Below are 24,082 nucleotides of genomic sequence, written 5' to 3'. Positions count from 1 at the left end.
CTTCTCCTCTACTCTTCCTCCTCTCCTCCTCCACTCTTCTCCTCCTCCACTCTTCCTCCTTTTCTTCTCCACCCTCTTCCTTTTCTTCTCCTCCTTCTTCTCCTCCACCCTCTCCCTTCCTTCTTCACCTTCCTCTTCTTCTCCTCTACTCTTCCTCTTCTCCTCCTCCACTCTTCTCCTCCTCCACTCTTCCTCCTTTTCTTCTCCACCCTCTTCCTTTTCTTCTCCTCCTTCTTCTCCTCCACCCTCTCCCTCCTCCCTTCCTTCTTCACCCTCCTTTCCTCCTCCTCCCCCCTTTCTTCTTCTTCTTCTCCACCCTCCTCCGATTTCCGCCCTCCCGACCGCTCTCTCTCCCCGCCCCCCCCCCCAGACTCGCCTCGCGCGGGCCAGCAGCCCGCTTCTCGCGCCCGCCCGCCCGGCCTTCCAGGAAGCGCCGCCGCCGCCGCCGCGATGCATTGTGGGGCAGCGGCAGCAGATCCAAGATGGCGGCCAGCAGGAGGCTGATGAAGGTAACATCCAGGCCGGGCCGTCGGGCAGGGCCGTCGGCAGGCGGGGCGCGGGACGGCCGGGGCGCGGGCGGGCGGGCGGGCGGCCGAGCGGGCCGGAGGGGCGGCCGGCTCCTCCTCGCCTTCGGGCCCGGCTCGCCCTCGGGGCCGCGCTTCCGCCCCGCCGGTGCCTGAGGGGGGGCCAGGAGGCCCGAGCGCGCCGCCGCCCCTGCCGGGCTCGCGCCGCCTCGATGGCCCGGGGGGGGGCGAGGGGGGGTCCCGCTGCCTAAGCGGGGGAGGGGAGCGGCCCGCGCTTCGGCCCCCGGCTGGAGGAGGAGGGGGGGGTCCCGCCGGGTGACTAAGCAAGGCGGGGCGGGGGGGGGGCATAAATAAATAAATCTGAGCCTGGAGGGCCCCCCCCGAAGAGGAGGGGGCAAAAATAGGGCGGGGGAGAGGGAGGGAGGGAGGGAGGGAGGGGCGTCTCCCCACTCCTGCCCCCCCTCCTCCTCCTCTTCCCCCCCCCCGCGGCTTCGGATGGGCGGCGGCGCCTTCTGACGTTACGAAAGCGGCGCTGGGCGAAGCGGCGGCCCGGCTGGGCTGCTCGGCCTCTCTCTCTCCCCAGCCCCCCACCCCCCCCGCGACACACACAGAGCTGGAAGGTCCTTCCCTTGGCTCCGGTTCCTCGGAGGGGGTTCCCTCCCTGTCTGGCAGGGGAAAGGGAGCCACCAGGAGATCCTCCGGTTGAAGAAGGCTCCCCTTGGGGGTTTTCTGGCAGGCGTTTCATGGGCCAGTTAGGTCACTTCATCGGGGCTGGAAGGGAGTGGGGTTTGGGGAGAGGGAGGAAGGAAGGATTATGGGGTTTCAAGGTACGCTCTGAGTTTGGTGGCTTTCTTTGCAGGCGTTTCGTTACCCGAACTAGGTAACATCATCAGTGCTAGAAGGGGTTGAATTTAGGAAGGAAGGAAGGAAGGAAGGAAAGGAAGGAAGGAAGGAAGGAAGGAAGGAAGGAAGGACTGACTATGGGGTCCTGGGTGCCCTCTGAGCCTGCTTGTTTTCTTGCAGGTGTTTCATTACCCAAACTAGGTAACATCATCAGTGCTAGAAGGGATTGGAATTTATGCAGAGGAAGGAAGGAAGGAAGGAAGGAAGGAAGAAGAAAGAAAGAAAGAAAGAAAGAAAGAAAGAAAGAAAGAAAGAAAGAAAAAGAAAGAAGAACTACAGGGTCCTGGGTGTTCTCTGAGCTTGCTTGTTTTCTTGCAGACGTTTCATTACCCAAACTAGGTAACATCATCAGTGCTAGAAGGGATTGGAATTTATGCAGAGGAAGGAAGGAAGGAAGGAAGGAAGGAAGGAAGGAAGGAAGGAAGGAAGGAAGGAAAAAGAAAGAAAGAAAAAGAAAAAGACTACAGGGTCCTGGGTGTTCTCTGAGCTTGCTTGTTTTCTTGCAGACGTTTCATTACCCAAACTAGGTAACATCATCAGTGCTAGAAGGGATTGGAATTTATGCAGAGGAAGGAAGGAAGGAAGGAAGGAGAAAGAAAGAAAAAGAAAAAGACTACAGGGTCCTGGGTGTTCTCTGAGCTTGCTTGTTTTCTTGCAGACGTTTCATTACCCAATCTAGGTAACATCATCAAGGCTAGGAGGGAGAGGGGTTTGCAGAGAGGAGGAGGAGGAGGAGAGGAAAAGGGGGATTGTGGGATTACCTAGTTGACTTAACAAAACATTTGCAAGAAAACAAATCTCAGAGAGCACCAAGGACTCCACAGTCGTCGTCCTCCACCACCACCACCGCCGCATTGCAAACCCCACATCCTTTTAGCACTGATGACCCTTCCTAGTTGGGTAACGAAAAGTCTACAAGAAAACAACCAAGCTCAAGAAGCGAGAAGAACCCCCCTCACAGAAACAAGGTTTGCTGGGGTACTTGAAGGGTTTCTGGGTTAAGGTCTTTTGCTGACTCTAATAAAAGGGGGTTCATAAATTGATTAAAGGTCTCTTTCTTCAGTGCATGGCTTTGGATTATGGATTTCCCCCCCTTCTCCCCTTGGAGACTTTTACAAGGTAGTGAACAAATCAGTGTGCTGCTGTATCTGGTGGATCTTGCTGAACCATCCAGAAACAGAAATCTGGGTTAAAATTAAAACAATTTAGCACACTGTGAGAAAGCATCCCCAAATTTAGATGTCAACTGAAGTCTGCTTACAAAAAAACAAGTCTCTGTGTGGGATGAGTGGGGGGTCACCTTCCCCCATCCTCAGCTCCTCCTTAAATTTAAATAATCTGTTTTCTAGGATCAGATAATAAATGGAATCACACCGTAACCGAATCGTCTGCTTCACGCAGTATGCTAAATCACCCCCCTCCAAAAAAATCTCTCCTAAACTAAGGTTAAGGCTACGTAACCCTAACTGCCCTGCTTAATGCTATTGTTGAAAGTTAAGTTTGCAGGTGAGATGGTTGGCTTGGTCTTAATTTATTTAATGTGCTCCTAAAACTTTCAGGTCTCTGAAGTTGCTTTGTTCAGCCACAGGAAAACAAGGCAAAAGGATTGCGTTTATTAACTACCCGGATTGTGTAAAGTGGAAAATTCATAAGAACAGATTTGGCAGAATAGAGGCAACAAAGTGGTCCATTTGGGTCTTAAAAATAATAAGCTGGCAAGGGAGAACTGCAAGTCATATAGACATAACACTACACAGCGCTGAATGGGATTTACACATGTTACAATCTGTACACGTTTGTGTTAAATAATCCAGTGAGGTTTATTTCCAGATAACGTAATAACAGCATAAACCCTGTCAATGTCAGAACTTGCTTAGGCATCACTTAAATGAATTTGAGATACAGTTTCTCTTTTGTTCTTTTTATAGCAGGCTATCTACTTTATGTTTTCACTTTCTAACTTCATCCTGTCTAGCATGTGAGGTTTGGGAAATGGGAAGATACTTTGCAACCAAGCTGTTGTTGCTGTGTTGTAAATTTTGTTCGTGGCTCTTAAAATATCTAGATTAGAAGTTTCTCTTGGAATGGACCTTTTATCGTATATTCCTTGCTGTTAATAGGTGTGTGTGTGTGTATACATACATATTTTTTTTTCAGGTAAAACGTTTGCTAGCATTGCATCATAAGGAGAGTTGTGAAGTTGGCTACCACACTTTGATTGACCTTTTTGTTTTGGAAGGCTTAAATCTCTCATTCTTAATATATTTTTACATACGATTTTAGATTTGGGATAAACCTTTTAACGTTTTAAACTCCACGAACAAGATTTAGTTAGAAGAATTCAAGAAATACTTGGACTTTAAGTAATGATGTCACTAATTGGATATAATTGTCCAAATGCTGCCTGAAATTGGAACATTTCTCCCACATTCATCCACCTACAGAGTAGTCCTGGTTGGTGCTTCTGTAAACTTTGAGAAGGGAAAAACTGATTTTACAAATATAGTAGATATTATTAATTTTGTCATGTACTCTGTACTTTATTGTAATTGCTTGTTTGGACACTGGTGTGTCAAAGTCATATCCTTATAGTTAGCAGCAAAATTAGAGTTTGGCCCTTTCTGTTTTTAACCCTTTATTTACTTGCATGTTTATAGTTAAAACAGGTAGTCCTGAACTTACAACAGTTTAGTGACCGCTCGAAGTTACAGCGGCCTGAAAAAAACCTGACTTATGACTGTTTTTCATATTTAGGAACTGTTGTAGCCTCCCCATTTCATGGGATCAGAATTCGAATGCTTGGCAACTGACTCATGACGGTTGCAGTGCCCTGGGATCATGTGATCCCCTTTTCTGACAGGCCAAGTCAATGGGGAAGCCAGATTCTTCCTTAACAACCGTCATAATTTAATAACTGCAGTGATTCACTTAACATCTGTGGCAAGAAAGGCCATAAAATGGGACAATTCTTACTTGGCAGCAGAGTCATAATTCGAGGACCACCTGTAATATACCGAACGTTTTAGGTGTGTGTCATGTATGTGTTTCACTTTGAGAGCGGGCAGCTCAATTTCATTTTTTGATATGTGGCGTTGTTCCCACAGTAAAGAAAAATGACAATAAAGATTATCTTATCTATCTTATCTTTCTTTTCCTGAAAAGAAAGCAAGAAGATACTTCAAACCACATGCAAAAATATGCTGGATTTTATACATTCCCAACCCAGACGCAAGGGTGACATACAACCGACACAGTTCATAACACTGCCAGTATATTTAAGCATTAAAACAAGCATGCAAACCTTGTTCATCAGAGCTGGAGTACAGAGCCAGTTTGGTCTAGTGGTCTAGTGGTTAAGGCACCAGGCTAGAAACCTGGAGAGCTGAGTTCCAGTCCTGCCTCAAGGCATGAAAACTGACCGGGTGACTTCGGGCCATTCACTTTCTCTCAACCAATTCACTTCACAGGGTTGTTATTGTGATGAAAGATATGCTTGCTGCCTTGAGCTGTTTATAAAAACAATAACTGTGGGATACAGATAGATGCATGAACAAATTTTAATTGGGGTTTTAAGTATACAGGGTCAATTTAATATTTTTTAATTTGGTTTTTTAACTTTTGTATGGTGGATTTTTTAATTTCCTGTAAACCGCCCTGAGTCCTCAGGGAATAGGGCGGTATATAAATGTAACTAAATAAATAAAAATAAATAAATAAATAAATCAAACATTGCTTATTTTGCAGAATATTGGAGTGTATTGGACAACCCACCCCCCCAATAACCTATAGTCCTATAACTGGACACCCCCCCCCCAAACTGAGTATTCCGCCGGTGAGAGATTGCCGGCGGGTGACACCCAGGGATAGGGCCTTCTCAGTGGGAGCGCCTGCCCTCTGGAACCAGCTGCCGGTGGAGCTGAGAACTGCCCCCGACCTCCGATCATTCCGCCGGGGCCTGAAGACCTGGCTCTTTGAGCTCTCGGGCCCAGGCTGAGGAGAAATTTTTAATTGGGGTTTTAATTGTGTACAGGGTCAATTTAATATTTTTTAATTCGGTTTTAACTTTTGTATGTTGGATTTTTTAATTCCCTGTAAACCGCCCTGAGTCCTCAGGGAAAGGGCGGTATATAACTGTAACTAAATAAATAAATAAATAAATAAACTAGGTTTTGGATGTTAATGTAATACAGTTTGCAGGTTTATTTTATTACTGGATTTGTGTTCCCTCATTTGTTGCAGGCGTGTCTTTTTTCTTCCTTTTTCTTTTGCTAACACAAAGGAAGCAGCTCCGTGTTGTGTTTAATCTAACTGAAAACGAAACTGTATTATTAAAATTCTGTGAGCTAGGAGAAGTAATGTTCCTCTCCGGCCTTCTTTTGGTGCAGTTGTCGATTTAATAGTATCTGTGAATTGTAGACTAATTGAACGGAGAGTTGTTTTTTAAAAAAACAACAACAACACCCTCCCTTTAATCTTTGTGCCCTTCAGTAGCACAGAATATTAAAAGAGCTGATTGTTCATTAGTTCTGTAATTTAAGCCTGTCTTGTGTTAATATTAATTTCAGGCAGAGTTTACAGGATGATCAAAACCTCTGGAATGTTTCTGAAGCCTTGGCTCACTTTATAGGAACCTGTTTTAATACATACCTGGCTTGTATTCCCGCTCCTGAACTTGTGATGGGTTTTTTTTTAATGCCACAAAGAAGAATGTGTGCTGTAAAAGTTTGGGATCCTCTCATAAAGTGGATGGTAATTCTGCAGTTTATCCTTCCCCCACACACACACACTCATTTACATACAGATGCCTAAATGAAGGTTTATTTACTTTTATCACATTTATATCTTACGGTTCCTGTGAGGCATTCGCAGCAGCATTATTACTCATCATTTTAGCCTCACAGTGACCACACTGTAAGATCACAGTTGGGCGGAGACAAGGTTACCAGCCAGAATTACCCAGTAAATCCAGAGTTTAGAAGTTATCCCCAATCCCCTACTTAATGATGTACTTGAAATATTTCTCTTTCCGAAAGAAGTACGCTCTGAAATAGTTATTCTTACAGGTGATTTTTGATCTCGCTTTCTATATGGAGAACAGAAAGTGGTGGAATTAATGATAAAGTAGAAGTTCCTAAACCTTGTTATTAAAAACCAGCCTCCTTTAGGCAAGCAGTTGGAGATGTGAGACACTCCGGCATACATACAAGCCTAGATATCGTGGTTAGTCACCAGGAATGAAGCAGGCTGAGCAATCTAAACATAATCTGTGTGATCAGAAATTCCACATCTGAAGGCAAAATATTTTTAAAACTTTCCACATCGAAACGGATGGCAGAAATCCGTAGAAGCGTTCCAAATAATAAGAGAAGCATCCTTCTCGGAATAGGAGACTTTAGACAGCGCAGCTAATGTTTCCTGAAGATTGCACTTACTTAATTTTCCTAACAGGAACACTGGAGCTAGGAAATTGATGTTACCTGGTGGTGAAGTCATTTGTTTGCATTTTAACTCTGCTCCCTGAAATCCTCATGCCTGCTTAAGTGTTAGAAATTGATGAGAAACCAAGTGACTTTGAGCTTTTTTTAAAAAATTGTTCCTATTTAATACAGTCAACAACAGCAAATGTAACCTTATTTTTTTTTAAAAAAAAAAAACACCCACAAGCAGTCAGCCCTTTTTTTTGGCATCGCAGCAGTCAAAATGTTTCCATTTCAAAAAACCTACATAAATAGAATTCTTCCCCTTGCAGAAGGACAATAAAGGGGAAACTCCAATGCCTCCCACAGGTATTAAATGATCAGTGTTAAGGTCCTTTCTTGTATCCCCAGGATTTGCGTTTCTAGTGGTGGATTAAAACGTTAAGGCACGGGAAAAACTCTCGATAAAATGCAGGCAATCCTCGGGTCACGACCGCATTTCCGTTGCTAAGCAAGGCAGCTGCTTAGTGAGTTTTGCCCCGACTTTTCTTGCTACAGTGGCTAAGTGAATTACACCGTAAGTTAAGTTAGTAACACGGTTTGTTCAGTCAATCCGGCTTTCCCATCGACTTTGCTTGTCAGACCGGGTCACAAAGGGTGGTTGACACGACCCCAGGGCACTGCAACCGTCATAAGTACATGCCAGTTTCCAAGCATCTGAATTCTGATCACATGACCATAGGCGATACTGCAACAGGACTGCCTGTACTGTGGCCACTCCTTCCCCCCCAATCAGATTTTTAGTCCATAGGTAATCCTTAGATCTAAGAAACAGTAGATACTGAAACAAAAAAAAACCACACTTTTTATAGGCAGGTTGTGCGGCTCAATTTCTCTACCTTGCGTGGATTTCAACTCCCAGAATTCCCCAGTCAGCTAGGGACTTCTGGGAGTTGAGGTCTATGCGTCTTGAAGCTGCCGGGGTTGAGAAACATTGGTTTGGCTGTAACCTTCCTGCCCAATTGAAGCTTATAAATATTTCTAGAAGAAGCTCAACGCTTCAGAATTTAATCATTCCAAATAAGACGTAACTTAGATACATCTTGCTGTGGCCACTGCTGATATTTTCAGCCACGGGTGTAGCTGACCAACTGGTCTTAATTGTTCAGGCATATTCGAATATGGAATGGCATTTCAGCCTGAATTCAGACGCACCCCCAAGCTGTGAACCTGCATCTTGAATTGAAGGGTAACTTTGTCCAGCTGAAGTTGAGTCCATATGCCTGGATCTGAGCACCTCCTTTTTGCCCTGTGCTAAAAACAGATCCTAGGGACGCGGTGGCTCAGTGGGTTAGGATGCTGAGCTTGTTGATCAGAAGGTTGGCAGTTTGGCGGGTCGAATCCCGAGTGCCGCGTAACAGAGTGAGCGCCTGTTACTCGTCCCAGCTTCTGCCAACCTAGCAGTTCGAAAGCACGTAAAAAATGCAAGTAGAAAAATAGGGACCACCACGGTGGGAAGGTAACAGCGTTCCGTGCGCCTTTGGCATCTAGTCATGCCGGCCACATGACCACGGAGACGTCCTCGGACAAGCGCTGGCTCTTTGGCTTTGAAACGGAGATGAGCACCGGCCCCTAGAGTTGGAAACGACTAGCACACATGTGCGGGGGAACCTTTACCTTTTTTAAAAACAGATCCTAATTTGGAACTCAGCAGTTTGATGGAAAGGAAATACAGAACTGAAGATTGTTGGCATAATGGTGGCACTGTTTAGTTTTGGCCTAGCGTTGTAACTTTAAAACATGGTTTATTGAATAAGCTTTGTTAGCTAAGCTCATGGAATCTGTCTATATCTATCTAGCTATCCATACATCATCTAGCTATCCATCCAACCATCTTTATCTATCTTTACCTATCTTACCTAGCTCTAGCTATCTATCCCTATTTATCTACACCTATCTATTTTATCTATGTCTGTCTGCCTGCCTGCCTGTCTATCCCTTTTTGTCTACACCTATCTATCTTATCTAGCTCTATTTATCTTTCCATCCATCCCTATCTATCTAAATCTATCTAATCTAGCTCTGTCTCTATCTATCTATCTATCTGTATCTAATTTATTTGCTGCCCATCTTGTAACAAAACTACTCTGGGCAGCTTACAGCATTAATTAAATCATAATTAGCTACTCATAGTCACTTCGAACTGCGAGATGGGTGGCAAATAAATTTGATAATAAAAAAATGTTTTATAAATAGTAGACGGGAATGGCCTCAGGCCTTAGAAATGGATCTAGAACGTAGAGCAACATAGCCTTTCAACTGAAGCAAGAATCATAGTGGTTTCCTTAGCAAGCCAGAGATGCACCAGGGTTTGAAGTTGGCTAACGGTTGTTGCCTTTAGAGCCACGAAAAGGTAGAATCTGATATAATGCTGGTTTATTCCTGCTTACAGTCATCACTAGTGGGGAGAGCCAAATGGGTGGTTAACCGTGACTCAGGAGATATTTCATGTGGCCGATATACCAACAATAATCCTGGGAGAATTCATCCCCGCCCAAGGTCACAGATTCTCCCATGAGTCTTGTGATATATGACTATCCGTTGGCATTTTCTTTTTATTGCAGTTTCTAAAAGAAGCAAGATAATTGGCCTGGGTTCTGACGAAACTCTGTGTAAACCTGTGCAGAAAGTGTAAAAGTATGGAACACTGGATACGATCAGTAAACCGTGACACACTCCTAAAACTTTCCTAGCCACATATTACGACATCGTCTTTAATTCTACCGGGGTGATGCCAACTCCTTGGGAAATTCCTGACTGCTGAACGTAGCCCAGTGACTAAGTTTTAAGATCTCCGTCTTGTTTTTTTTCACTTCTTGAATTTGGAGCACTCGATGGTTTGAAAGACTTACTCTAGTTTGGCTTTGAAAGTTTGCCTTAAAGACAAGGAAGCAGCAAGCTGGTTTATTAGTGTTTGCCTGCACAACTAAATGGTCAAACATTTACTCGGCTGACCTTCTGCAGAAGCTTGAATGCATCAGGCACACACCCGTGAAACCGAACCAAGATTTGTACACTGTATGTCCGAACCCTCATGAGAGATTTCTATTCTTGTTAGTAGTAAAATTAATAGTCGTACCTAATTATATCCATATTACTATGTGTATTTTGTGGGTGGTCTCCTGCTCCAGCCAGATCTTCATGGCTTCACCAAATCATGTGAATTCATGATGGTGATGTTCTTGACCCAAGCTTAAAACAGAATCAGAGAATAAGAATTGGAAGGGTCCTTAGAGGTCACCTAGTCCAACCCTCCCGCTCAAGCAGGAGAACCTATACCACCTCAGATAAGTGACTGTCTAGTCTCTTCTTAAAAACCTCCAGTGTTGGAGCACCCACAACTTCTGGAGGCAGGTTGTTCCACTGGCTAATTCTTCTAACGGTCAGGAAATTTCTCCTTAGTTCTAGGTTGCTTCTCTCCTTGATCGGTTTCCATCTTGTCTTGTCCTCAAGTGTTTTGGAGAATAGATATATTCTCCAAAAACAGCATAGACTAATTCAAGTCTATTTATTTAACTGACATTTTATTGGCTGCTCTGGTCTTTTTTTTTTTTTAACCTTCCGAGCAGAATAAATTAACACTCAGGTTTATACAAAGTTAAGTTTGTTTCTATGTTTATATTGTAAATGGTCTTCTCTTGACCTGAAAACCTCTTTGAAGGTTAGAATTGTCAGTTGGGAAGTCCGTCTCGGATGGAGTCGCTCTGATGGGGAAAAAAAAGTGGTGATTCTCCTAAATTAGATATCCTGCCTTCCATTTATGCTTCTGTTGCATTAAAATTTATTACCGATTGGCAGTCCCCGTTATCGGCTGTATCGCAGTCTTTATCATCCTACCTTTACCCTTGTGCGTATTCCCTTGGAGTGACTTTTAAGCACTTGCTGGAAGTGAAAAAGATGTATTTTTTAAATTTATTTTTATTTATTTACAAATAACTCGAGGTGGTGAACGTATCCGGCACACCTTCGTCCTCCCAATTTTCCCCACCGCAACAACAACCTTATGAGGCGTGTTGGGGCGAGAGAGAGAGAGAGTGCCCAAATGCAATGCAAACTCTTGTGGTGCCAGCCACTAACGGTGGAAACCAAGGTTGCGCAAGTGGTTTTGCTGATCCATGTACGCCGTGTGTCATCACGGACATCCATCTGTCTGAATGTGTGTCCTAGGTAAAGTGGTTATCTTTGTAGCCGAACAATCAACAACAATCAACATCTCCTTTGTGTGTTATTCTTGATGTTTCTTTTTCAAGCTTTTGTTGCTCTGTTGGGCCTTTGCTAACTATATTCAATATTGGGATAGGAGTGGTGACCTCAATTTGAAAGAAAAAAACAACAGTCTTTCTTCCTTTCCTTTTTCTTAGGATGGGAGGACTGTCGCATGCTCATTTGCTGAAGGAGAGGTGTTTTTTTGTGTTTTTTTTACTAGCTAAGGGCATAACTCTTATTTGGGTTAATTTCCTCTTTTTTTTTTCCTTTCCTGTTTAAAATGTTTGTTTCCTTTGTAGTTCTGGCCAAGTTGACTGCCTTACGTTGGCTGCAGTTGTAGGGAACGGTGCTGCCTTTCTATCTGATGCTTCTTTCAGGCTGCAGTGCGATATGCGGTGGAAAATATATAATATAATCTGAATAACAGAATAACGGTTGGAAGGGACCTTGAAGGTAGAATAGAATAGAGCTGGAAGGGACCTTGGAGGTCTTCTAGTCCAGCCCCCTACTCAAGCAGGAGAACCTACACCGTCTCAGACAAGTGACTGTCTAGTCTCTTCTTAAAAACCTCCAGTGATGGGAGCGCCCACGATTTCTGGAGGCAAGCAGTTCCACTGGTTAATTGTCCTCACTGTCAGGAAATTTCTCCTTAATTACAGGTTGCTTCTCTCCTGGATTGGTTTCCATCTGTTATTCTTGTCCTGCCTTCAGATGCTCTGGAGAATAGAAAGAATAAGAATAAGAATAAGAATAGAATAGAATAGAACAGACAGATTGTAGAATAGAGTAAAATATAGAATAGAATTAGAGTAAAGTAGAACAGAACAGAACACTGTGGAATAGAATAGAGTAAAGAATAGAATAGAATAACAAGAATAGAATAGAATAGAATAGAATAGAATAGAATAGAATAGAATAATAGGGTAGGGTAGAAGAATAGAGTAGGAGTAGAATAGAATAGAATAGAATAGAATAGAATAGAATAGAATAGAATAGAATAGAATAGAATAGAATAGAATAGAATAGAATAGAATAGAATAGAATAGAATAGAATAGAATAGAATAGAATAGAATAGCTGGAAGGGAACTTGGAGGTTAGGGTTCTATATAAAGTAGCCTTTATAAATTTATCCAACCAACTAGCCGTTCCTAAACCTCCCCATAGCAGATATAAATAAAATTCAGTTTTTTCTCTCCAGTAAGAAATATATCATTTCTGTCCAGGGAGGAAAAAAAGGAACCATTGAAGGTTGTTTTAACCATCAGGATTTATAATCCAAAGTGTTCCGTATGTTTCTTCTACAAGAAAATAAATCCACCATACAGTTCTGAAAGCCAGTATTTGTATTCAAAATTCAGACAGGCCAAATTTAGAATAGTGGAAGCAGGCGATTTTAAAGAAGGCTCCTGCCACCTTCCTTCAGCCTGTTGGAGCAGAGAGGGAAGCAGACGGATCCGTTAAAGCAGAATGCCTCGATTGAAATTTGTCGCGTGTAGTAACCAGGCGGTTAAAAAAGGGAAGATTTTAAAAAAAAAAACCCCGTAAAGCGGTTATTATAAGAAGTGTTCTGTGTTTTAAGAGGCAGAGCTATTTTAAGGGGAAAACTTAATTGAGGCAAGCGCGCTTAAAAGTCTGCGCAGAAATTTTAACCTCTCTTCGCACACTCTGCTTAATGGAAAGAAAGGGGTGTGCGGGAACGCATAGATTGTGTTGCTCCCTCCTGGGAGGAGGTTTCAAAGTATTTCTAGCCGGACTCCCCGATTGTGTAGTAGCTTTGTTCCCTACGCCACCCGTCTGGTAAACTCGCCAGATTCGTTTTTCCCGCCATGCAGAACTAGACTGTTGTTTCTCTTTGTCCTGTAATATATGTGGGTATATGCATAATTCTGTATGTATTTTTGTCATATTTGTGTAGTGTATATTGGAGGTGGTGGTGACCCCTTGAGAGCTGAGTGTGACGAAATTTCATTTTAATGTATGCCGATTAGTGTACATTCAAAGTGACAATAAGGTTTATTCTGTTCTGTTCTGTTCTGTTCTATTCTTTCTGTTATTCTATTCTATTCTATTCTATTCTATTCTATTCCATTCCATTCCATTCCATTCCATTCCATTCCATTCCATTCCATTCCATTCCATTCCATATTTTCTATTCTATTCTATTCTATTCTATTCCATTCCATTCCATTCCATTCCATTCCATTCCATTCCATTCCATTCCATTCCATATTTTCTATTCTATTCTATTCTATTCTATTCTATTCTATTCTATTCTATTCTATTCTATTCTATTCTATTCTATTCTATTCTATTCTATTCTTTCTGTTATTCTATTCTATTCTATTCTATTCTATTCCATTCCATTCCATTCCATTCCATTCCATTCCATTCCATTCCATTCCATATTTTCTATTCTATTCTATTCCATTCTATTCCATTCCATTCCATTCCATTCCATTCCATTCCATTCCATATTTTCTATTCTATTCTATTCTATTCTATTCTATTCTATTCTATTCTATTCTATTCTATTCTATTCTATTCTATTCTTTGTTTTCCTATTCTATTTATTCTATTCTAATTTCTATTCTATTGTACTATTCTATTCTTTCTGTTATTCTATTTAGTCTATTCTAATTTCTATTCTATTCCATTCCATTCTGCTCTAATTCTATCCTATCCTATCCTATCGTTTTGTTTTGAATTTCCAACCATGCTGAAAGCAAGCAAGTTATCAGAGACACAAATAACTTGAGTTTTTATCCTGCATAGTGTTGCCTTCCGGAAGGTGACTCTATGTTTCTTATTTAATCCCATTACACTGGTTAACCTCCACAATGCCTTCAAGTCTCACAATGTAAATAAACAACCTATCGCCAGGCTTTTGAGGCTGAGAAGCTGATAACAGGACTGCCTCGGTGGGGTTGTCTGTATTGTATTTTTTATTTTTTTAATTTGGGGGGAATACTTGTCAGGATTTTTTATTTTTGGGGGGGGAGACGTATTAAATTGTGGAGCGTTCCTCTCTCTTCCAGGGTAAAGGGTTGAAGTTACTGGATAGTAACTACAGCAGCCGTTCATTTAGTGACCATTCAAAGTTACGACGGCACCGGAAAAAGTGACTCACGACCATTTTTCACCCTTTACGACCATTTCAGCATCCCCAGGGTCACGTGATCAGAATTCAGAGGCCTGGCAACTGAGTCACATTGATGACAGTTGCAGCCTCCCAAGGGGTGACATGATCCCCTTTTGCGACCTTCTGACAAGCAAAGTCAGTGGGGGAAGCCAGCTTAACAACCACACTACTAATTTAACACTTATAGTCATTCACCTAAGAAGTTGGGCAAGAAAGGTCGTAAAACAGGACAAAACTCACTCAACCAATGTCTCGCTTAACAACATAAACAGCATTGTGGTCATATGTCGAGGACTAACTGTATAACGTTGTGCCAGAATGCTGGTTGCTATTAAGTCTGAATTCTCTGTGAAAGTCAAAACGGGGGCCTTTTCCAAATTGTTCCAAATTTTAGCTTATTTCCCCCCCCATAATAAAATTATGGCATAACAAGAGGAAGAAAAAGGGGGAGACAGTTTGACTTCAACTAAGACAGTATGAAAGTAAAAACAATGTACATGTTTTCCTGAATATTACAACCGATTATTTTGGCTGATGTGGTTAATGTGATTTTTTTTTCTGCTCTGCTTGGCTTGTAGGAGCTTGAAGAAATCCGCAAATGTGGAATGAAGAACTTCCGTAATATCCAAGTTGATGAAGCTAACTTATTGACTTGGCAAGGGCTTATCGTTCCCGTGAGTGTGAAAGAAACCTCTTGCAATTGTTAAAATGCATCAGGAGCTCTTAATTTTCCTAAATACCCCAAAATGTTTTAAGTTGGTCCTTGCAGAACTGGTGGAGCAAATCAGTCGATTTTCTTAAGAAAAAAAAATATATATTTCCATTGCAGGTTTCGGAGGAATGCCACCCCGATAATTAAATTAGCTGCCATCCACCTTTGCGTAAAAATAGTATTTATAATTTAGAAAGCCCTTAAGCCTCTAAATAATTGTGCAGTGGTTAAAAAAAATAAAAAGAAAGGGAGGTCCCCATTGTGCAGTTAACAAGACACAAGAGCAAAGGAAAAAAATGGATGTGAAGGAAAAACGAAAAGCACACCACAACTCTTAAAAACTTCAAAGTGGGCCTTAGAATAGCCAGCCAAAATAGCAACTAAGGAGACTGTGATGTGGGTTTATTGTTAGCACCTCAGAGAATCCCAGCTTTCAGTGTAATAATGTAGGTATGTGAAACCTACGTAGAATTTATTTCAAGAAATTTAGATTTCATTCCCTAGCACAGAATTTGATTTATATCTGTCCCTCACATCCCACAGGTTTTGGGCAGGACAGGAAATGCTCTCATAAGGTAGTCCTTGACTTACAGCCATTCATTTAGTGGCCATTCAAAGTTAACAGCAACACTGAAAAATGACTTAGGACCGTTAACTGCATCACATGATCAAAATTTGGGCACTCGGCAACTGGCATGTACTTAACAACTGTTGCATTGTCCTGGGGTCATATGATCACCGTTCGTAACCTTTTCACTTAATGACCACATGACTCCTTTAATGCTTGCAGTAATTCACTTAAGAACCGCGGCAAAAAAAAGATCATAAAATGCAGCACCAGCCACTTAACAAACTGCTTCGTTTAGCGACAGAAAATGTGAGCTCAATTGCAGCCGTACGTTGAGGACTACCAACTTGTAATTCTTGGTTTCAAAAGTGACTTCCTTGATGGCCCCCGAGAGTCGCTTTTCCAAATGGTAAAGGACATGAGGACTGGCTGCGTGGCCAGAGAGCTAATTTCCAGGATTAAAGATCTGCCCCACATAAATTTAAAACCCATTTTTATTTATTTCAAGCTTTGTGTCTCTTTGGAGAAGCAACAGCCTCAGTTGTCACAGAGTTTTTGTTGTTTTTTTCCCTTGCCTCCCTCCTTGCAAGCAAGCGACCCGATCAAATTTCCCCTGCTATTAAAACAAACAAGGAAATTTCAAATAAATGAGCAAGGTTTCAAGCTGTTACTTGATAGGAAAAAGTAGAACTCAGCTCTGGCTCCTTTCACTCCCAAGGGTTTTTTATTATTATTATTATTATTGTTATGATGATTTTATTTGATAAAGGCTTTGATTTCATTCTGATAAAGGCAAGAATGGTTTTGTCAAAGCCTAAATCAAGGCTGTGAGGTTGGAGGGTCAACCTGATATGTAGCAGGAGATGCCTGGGACAAAGAAAGATAAAGTGAAACTCCTAATATACATCACACATTTGCAGCACACAAACGCGTGGTGCTCACCACCTTTGTGTTGAACCGAGAAACCATCCGTCAGCAACTGAAGTCATTTGATCTTTGCCCTTCAGGTGGAACTCAAAAGGCACTTGGGGGGGGAGAATGTGCTCACCCTGCAATCTTGGGTGTCATCTAAGGACCACTTTTAATGCACCAAACCTGGACCCTCCTTTAACTCCTAAATAAAGGCAGTCCTTGACTTCCAGGAGCTCATTTAGTGACCATTCAAAGTTACCACGGCACTGAAAAAAGTGACTTATGACCATAGTAGCATCAGCTGTCATAAGTCAAGGACTGCTTGTATTCAAAAGTTGTGTCCATGAGTGAATAATTTATTCTGAAGGATATATTTTCTGTCTCTTTTTTCCACACAAATAATAATGATGATGATGATGATGATGATGATGATGATGATGATGATGATGATAATGTTGGAAGTGACCTTGGAGGTCATCTAGTCCAACCCCATGCTCAGGCAGGAAACCCTATACCATTTCGGACAAATGGCTGTCCAGTCTCTTCTTAAAAACTTCCAGTGTTGGAGCATTCACCGCTTCTGGAGGCAGGTGGTTCCACTGGTTAATTGTTCTCACTGCCAGGAAGTTTCTCCTTATTTATCTCTATTCCCCCAGGCTTCCCCCCCCCCCACCTCCCCCAATCCTAAATCTTGAATGTGTTACACTCCCAGAATGAAGGAGTGAATATTCTCCATTGTCTTTGAATAGAGATACTTTAAAAAAAATTGTCCAGTTGTATCTTGCAGTTCTGTTGTGGGTGGCTTCCATTTCTTTTTAACAAGTCACTGCTTAAAGAATAATAATCCTTCAACTGTTTTGCCCAGATGCTACTATTACAAGATAATCCCTCCTGCAGCTTTTGTCAGTACATTCATAATCTTTTTTGTCTTCTGTAAATCGTATTGAATCTGCATGGGTGTGAACACTCCTTTGTGGTAAACTTTTATTTCATTTCAAGCAGTTGTTGTGCAGGCACCCTTCTCAAAGCCAGAACTCTGGGCCACTTACCACCCAAGAACAAAACGATATATACAGCAATAAAAACAAGAGAAACAGTATAAAAAGCCCAAAGTTAAGACACCCACCTTCCCAGCTTTTCAGGAGATTGCATAAAACTGGCTCTTGCTGATAAAGATTGCAATATGTGCGTTTTTAAAAAAAAATAATAATCAGATTTTAAAAATAAAATAAAATAAAGTGAGTCACATTGCTAAAAATGAGGGTGGGGGGAAGCAGGGAAGAGAGACTTTAAGAAAAGGGCCAGTGAGGATGGTTTTGAAAAGACTAGATTTAGGTCTAAAAACATATCACTAATAGTAACACAAACCCACCAAAGTTTTTTTTCTTTCTTTTTCTGTTTTTCTGCTTCCTTCGTTCTCAACTTATCCTTCTGTGGCCCTGCAAGAATCCTTTTAAAAGAATCCTTAAAAACTTTTTATTTTTTTAAGTGATGGATCTCATCCAGGTAATCCTCGACTTGCAACCGCAACGGAGCCCCAGATGTACGTTGCCAAACGAAACATTTGTTAAGTGACTTCTGCCCCATTTTAACAACCTTCCTCGCAACCTTTGCGTGAAGTTGGCGAATCTGGCTCCCCCATTGACTTTGCTGGTCGGAAGGTCGCCGAAGGGGTCGCGTGACCCTGGGTCATTAGTACATGCCAGTTGCCGAGCCATCTGAAGTTTTGATCACGTGACCATTGGGGATGCTGCAGTGGCCGTGTGGTAAACGGTCATAAATTTTCGGTGATGCTGTCCCTTCAAACGGTGGCTTAAAAGAACGGTCATAAGTCGAGGACTTCCTGCATATCTGAGCACTTCTTCATTCAGCTTTCCTCTGAATTCATTCTTTTATTGCCTGGGGCCGCTTTTCATACCTTCTCTGTTGCTCCCCGTAGGACAATCCTCCATACGACAAGGGTGCGTTCAGAATCGAAATCAATTTTCCTGCAGAGTACCCATTCAAACCTCCCAAGATCACATTTAAAACGAAGATCTATCACCCTAACATTGATGAAAAGGGGCAGGTCTGTCTGCCTGTAATTAGTGCTGAAAACTGGAAGCCGGCCACTAAAACCGATCAAGGTAAGAGACCGCGAGGAATTGATTGCCATACTAAATCTCCTTTTGGGAAGGGGTTCTCTGTCCTGGATCTCCAAGCACAAGCCACAAGCGTGCTGGGCCGTCTAAATCTTTAATGGAATCATCTTTGAGGGCAAAGGAATTCTGGATTTTTTCTTCTCCTTCCCTCCCTATCTTAAGTTTAAAATTTGAATTGTGTTCTGTACCAGCCTGCTACCGGCCCTGCAGAAAAGGCAGGGACAACCCCTTTACAAACGGCAAGAGGCTGGAACTAAGCCTGCCAAATTTATTAACATAAAACAGAGCAAAACAAGACACGAACCATGAAACAGGAGCTATTCAAGCAGTTGCCTTCAGCAAACCAGCCCTCCCACGCATTCCCCTTTTATACAGTTCAGGGCGTGGCTTCTCTCTGCCTCCTTCCGAGGTGCCCCATTGCCTTCCTCTGTTTACTCCTGATTGACTGCCTCCTGCGTCGGGCGTTCTTGAACAGGGCCAGCTGTGGGTCATCTTCATCCACGCTGTCAGACTCACACAGCTGGGTCTCCACCAGGTGGGAGGGGCCTGGCTGAGGGCTCTCATTAGCAAGCTCTCCAACCCCCTCAGCAAGCTCTTCAACACCCCCCTCCTCCTCCTTCTCTGAGTCGTCCGACCCAACTGCTGAACCCACAGGCTGACCCTGAATCACAACAAATTGATCGCAAAGAATTTTTTTAAAAAAGGAGAGATTTAGCACCCTTTCAGCCAATTCTTAAATGGTTTGTTCTAATAGTCCAAAATGAGCTTGATTTTCCTCAGCCAGCAGTCTTTTATTTGCACGTCTACTTGAGTGTGGTCTCAGAAGAGTTTCTCTCTTGTGTTTCAGGAAAGGAAAAGCTTTACACACCCATTATTTTGCACACACAGAGCAGTTCCTCCATTCATAAATCTGAATGTACCGCCCGTGCGGTGGTTGACCCGGTTAATCAAATAAACCAGTGATGATTGTCACATGTAATGGCTCCAGATGTAACGTAGCTGTTCCATTTTGCTTTGAAACAGGTCCCATCAAACCCAGACAATGGTGGGTTTATTTAGCCAGCCGTGGCCAAAGCTTGGCTTGTAGGCTGCATTCAACCTTTTAAGGACAAAGTTGAGCCAGAGCCTAAAAAGCAGCAGTTCGTGCGAATGCTTTCATTTCCGTTGGCATTCAGTTCAGATTTTAAACACGATCGCTTACATGATGGCTTTTCGGTCGTGTGTTCGATACGTGCGTCGGAAACTTGCCCAGTTTCTCTTTCGTTAAAGAATAGAATTTGGAAAACATGTCCGGAGGACTTAAGTATTATTACCATTTCCAAAGATTTGAGTGCCATCTGCTCACAATCGCCTGAACTGCGAGATGGGGGGGGGGGTGGCAAATAAATTTGATAACCTATGTACAAATCAATGAATCCACAGCCTTGGGAATCTGTCCTTAGCGAATCGATGGTTCTGCCTCTCTTTCACAGCCACACTGATCTCTCTCTTTCTCCTCCTTTCCTTCCTTCCTTCCTTCCTTCTTTCCTTCTCTTCCTTCCTTCCCTCTTTCCCCCTCCCCCTTTTTCTTTCGACAGTAATCCAGTCCCTCATAGCACTGGTGAACGACCCCCAGCCAGAACACCCCCTTCGGGCTGACTTAGCCGAAGAATACTCTAAGGACCGTAAAAAATTCTGTAAGAATGCCGAAGAGTTTACAAAGAAATATGGTGAAAAGCGACCAGTGGACTAAAAAAAACAAAAAACACAACACAACAAAAACAACAAAACAACAACAACAAAATCCAACACCTGACCGAGTTGATGTCAGCAATGTGTGATAGAAGAGCTGAAGAAGTGCATTTCAGACACACCCACAAAGCAGGACTCTCTATGGAAATTGACAAGTGTCACCTCTTGGTGTTAACTTGTGGCTGTTAACTAACTTTCTACCATTTCTTAATCAAAAGTGGTCTAGGTAATCTGTAAAGAAAGGATTAAAAATTTAAGATGTTCTAGTTCTGCTTTCTTTGTTTAAAATCACTGCTTTAATGTACTTTTAAAGAATGCTGTTTCTTTTTTTCTTTTTCTTTTTCTCCTCATCACAATTTATCAGGAAGAAAAAAAAAGTCTTAGGCTTATAACTTGCCCTTAAAAATTCAGAAGGTCATGGCTGTTATTTCTTATTTTCCTTTGCAATTCTCTTTTTTTTTCTTCCCCCATTTTTGGGTTGCCCCTTATCCTTCCCTCCTCCCTGCTCCCCCCCCCAAGACGAAAGCAAAACCACACCTACTTAGCCCAAAAAAAAAGACATTTGGGGGAAAAATGAGCTGTTTCTTTCCCCTTTTCCCTGTCTTAAAACGTTGCACTGTGTTTCGCGGACGTGGGTCCAAGTTTTCTCTCGACTTCAGTTTTGCCGTGTCAAAATCCGGGCCACATGTACTACGTACCACCAGGATTGGCCCCCAGATCTTTTTCGTAAATCTGGCTGAAGTGGTTACAATAACGTTTATTAAATGGGGAGAACGCCAAGATTTGTGCGCATGAATGAATTGTAGCACCTGGCTTACATTCTGTTTAGGGGGAGGAAATTTCGGCACAAAATATTCTTTAGCAAAGGAATAAGCGAAGTGTAATTTTCTCTCTCTTCCCCCCTCCCCCCCCTTTTTTTTTTTAAAAATTTTTTTTTTACTCGTCACCTTTATTCTTAAGTATCTATGCAGACTACCTAGAATAAAGGACTCGAGTCCATTTGCAAGAATTTCAAATAGGGGACCAAGAGGTACCGAAACAATCAGTCTACCAACCCGTCAAAACCCAGTTCCCTGTCCTGTACGCCTCCAAGCTGAGAAACCTAACTGGAGAAATCCTTGAAAAACTTCAAAGTTCTGAGAAACAGAAAACCTAGTCACAAAGTCTCTTCAACCTAACCTCTTTCCCTGTGCAAACGACAAAGCTTATTTTCTCCTAGTAATGGGTTGGTTTGCTCGATCCTTCGTCCAAGACGTAAGCAATTTCCATTAAGCAATAACCCACCCATCGTGAAATTGAGCAGTGGCCTTTCTGCGTAAAAAAAAAAAATTACCTGTCTACAAAAAAAAAAATTAACCTGTCCACAGAATTAATATTGATTCAGGGGGGCCTTGATTCAACCCAACCCAAGTTAAGGGGATAAAGTTTTTTTCCCCGGAGATCCCAACTGCCCTGTTTAATGTAGTGTTGCGTTTTAGGGTGGGCAAAATGCAACTTGGTTACGTGACACAATGATGAACCCACCCCCTGGCTGCTCAGTTTTAAAATGCCTGGCTTTCTGTGATGGAAAAAAAAACGCAGTGAAGAAAAAAAAAGGTATCGATTCTGTTTGGCATGTCTTTGTTTTCATAGCTCGCTCAGCATTTCGTTGGGTTTTAATTTTTCAGGAATCTGGAATCCTTGTTCGGTCTTTGCCGTCTTTAGGGACAAATGTACGGTTGGAGAGCAGTAGAAATAGCATTTCAGGTTTTAATTATTTTTGCGTACACCCTTCCGTCTTCTCCACTCCAGCTTTTGATTTTAAACTGTTCAAGATTGACAGCCAAGTACCTCTGTTGGAAAAGTAGGGGAAAAAAAGGCAGGTTTTTTTTTTCCTTATCAGTTGGGGTATGAAACATCTGTTTTAAGTGTTCTTAGACACATTCTTTGGTAGGCAATTAAAGTTAAAAAAAAACTTAACTGGACACTTGCATTTCCTTAATTGTGTGTGTAGGCTTGGTGACCAGCACTGTCTATTACCGAAATCTCCACAACTTTTGTGTCTTCATTTGCAGAAAGTTGGAACTGACTTTGTTTCATTCACGCTCACTCAGATTCAAAATAAACAAAAAAAATGCCAAATTTTACCTGTCAAACTGAAGTGTATGTAAAATCCTGCATTGCATGACGTGAAAAAGAGCATGTCTTTTTCTTATTTTCTTTTTTTGTAAGTTGTTCCACATGCAGCTCTGTACTCTTTTTTTTACTTTGAGAGTGGTGGTGGTGGGGGAAAGTCAATCTTTCTTTTTTATATTGCAGATATCTCCGGTTGAGTTGCAAACATGTCGACAGATGCTTTCGGAGCAGAGAAAGCACAAATTTGGATAATTTTAAGCAGCTCGCATTCAGAATCTCCTTCTGATCTTGGTTAATTTGAACCACAGGGAATGTAAACAATCTACTAACTTTTCCCCTGTGGGTCAGACTCTTGCATTCAACCCATAAAGGTCTGCAAATGATGCCTTTTCCTCGATTTTCTGCTACCGATCTAGAGAGTGCCCTTATTATCTTTCCTGGCAACCCAAATGTAATCTCCTGGGCTAGATCTGCAGCTAAAAAAGGCTTGCTTCTCTCAAAGAACATCTTAAAATATCCCAGCCCACCCTGCTCCGATATCTATGAGATTCCCCATTTCCTTTTCTATTCATCCACCTCCTGGCTTCAAAAGTCATAGGACTCCAAAATGGCATGATCCTCACCAAAAAAACCCCTCAAACCAGGGAAGTTTTGAAGACGAGATTGATAGCGGAGGGCCTGTTTTGATGTACCCGAGAGGCGATTTAGAACATAGAATCCTAAGGGACCTCCGAGGTCTTCCAGTCCCAACTCTGCTCAAGGCAGGAGACCTTATACATCCCGGGTCAAAGGTTGTCCAGGTCTATGTTTGAAAACCTCCCGTTCTCATTTCTGCAAGAGAGGTGAGCAGATGGATTTGCCCAAACCAAATTTTCCAGCTGCTTGCTGATTCTTTTGCTTCTGACACTTGGCTTGTTAACCGGTCTTGCTGTCTCGTTCTGGCTGTTTGGACGTAGGAAGAAATTAGCTTTGTTAGAATTAAGATTTTGAAGCCATGGACTGACTGGTTTAAATGCTTCGGTGGCAAATGACCAAATTTTGACCAGGTGACCCCATGTGGGGATGCTCTCTTACGTGGAAGGACCAACTGGAACTCACTTTTTTAAAGTCCCATTTTAACTAAATGAATAGTTGTAAGCTGAGAATTTTACCTGTACGGTATTTTTGAAATAATGACTTTTTGATGAATGGATTAACTAAATAACACTATTGTACTTCTGTGTGCTAAGCTGAATCAATCCTTCCTCTCTTCCTTTCCTTTCTTCTTTTCCTTTCCTCTTTCTCCTCTTTCTTTTTCTCTTCTTTCTTTTCTTTCTTTCTCACCTCCCAAGCTTATCAACTTTCTTGACATCTATCCTGGCCAATGTTTGTTTGTTTTGTCAACATAATTTAAGTAGCACTAGTTAAAATGCCCAGCAAATTCTCTCTTTTGTTTCTGTTATATAAGAACAAACTAGCCAAATTAGGTTGGTATATAGTACATAAGATAGCTAGAAAGGAGAGGTAGATTTTTCTTTCATCCATCTTAAAACATGGCTAAATGCTGGCACATTCTGCCACCGCTGTTAATGCTCCTTTAGTTTCAACTAGTTGCAGGCCAGAGGAGTGACTGGAAGAAACTCAAATCTTCCAAACTGCTCCCAACCAAATGCA

General features: G+C 42.2%; 1 protein-coding gene and 1 long non-coding RNA gene across 4 annotated transcripts; one reads left to right on the top strand and one right to left on the bottom strand.

Moving 5' to 3' along the window:
• The first annotated feature begins 415 nt into the window (after positions 1-415).
• Positions 416-20,580, top strand: UBE2L3 (ubiquitin conjugating enzyme E2 L3). 3 transcript variants are annotated; one of them, XM_081338724.1, is made up of 4 exons: positions 416-509; positions 14,829-14,924; positions 18,382-18,568; positions 20,161-20,580. In XM_081338724.1, exons 1-4 carry the CDS (start codon positions 483-485, stop codon positions 20,313-20,315), a joined length of 465 nt encoding a protein of 154 aa, XP_081194850.1. In that variant the 5' UTR covers positions 416-482; the 3' UTR covers positions 20,316-20,580. The 3 variants fall into 3 exon arrangements, with proteins under 3 accessions (XP_081194850.1, XP_081194852.1, XP_081194851.1); XM_081338726.1 differs by lacking the exon at positions 416-509 and adding an exon at positions 1,113-2,395; XM_081338725.1 differs by lacking the exon at positions 416-509 and adding an exon at positions 9,802-9,922.
• LOC308674342 lies at positions 20,142-23,941 on the bottom strand. Its single transcript, XR_014027866.1, has 2 exons — positions 22,442-23,941; positions 20,142-22,146 (listed from the first exon to the last, which is right to left on the bottom strand). It is a non-coding gene; the product is annotated as an uncharacterized lncRNA (long non-coding RNA).
• Positions 23,942-24,082: the final 141 nt, after the last annotated feature.

This window comes from Vipera berus (assembly GCF_964194415.1).
Source record: "Vipera berus genome assembly, chromosome: 14".
Lineage (NCBI taxonomy): Eukaryota > Metazoa > Chordata > Lepidosauria > Squamata > Viperidae > Vipera > Vipera berus.
The sequence above is the reverse complement of the archived record's forward strand: the minus strand, read 5'-3'. Positions and strand labels throughout refer to the sequence as shown.

Excerpts from the sequence above, each read along its gene's own strand:
- UBE2L3 (XM_081338724.1), top strand. The coding sequence starts at position 483 with ATGGCGGCCAGCAGGAGGCTGATGAAG. Across the intron at positions 510-14,828 it reads CCAGCAGGAGGCTGATGAAG|GAGCTTGAAGAAATCCGCAA; the intron begins GTAACATCCAGG and ends CTTGGCTTGTAG. Across the intron at positions 18,569-20,160 it reads GGCCACTAAAACCGATCAAG|TAATCCAGTCCCTCATAGCA; the intron begins GTAAGAGACCGC and ends TTCTTTCGACAG.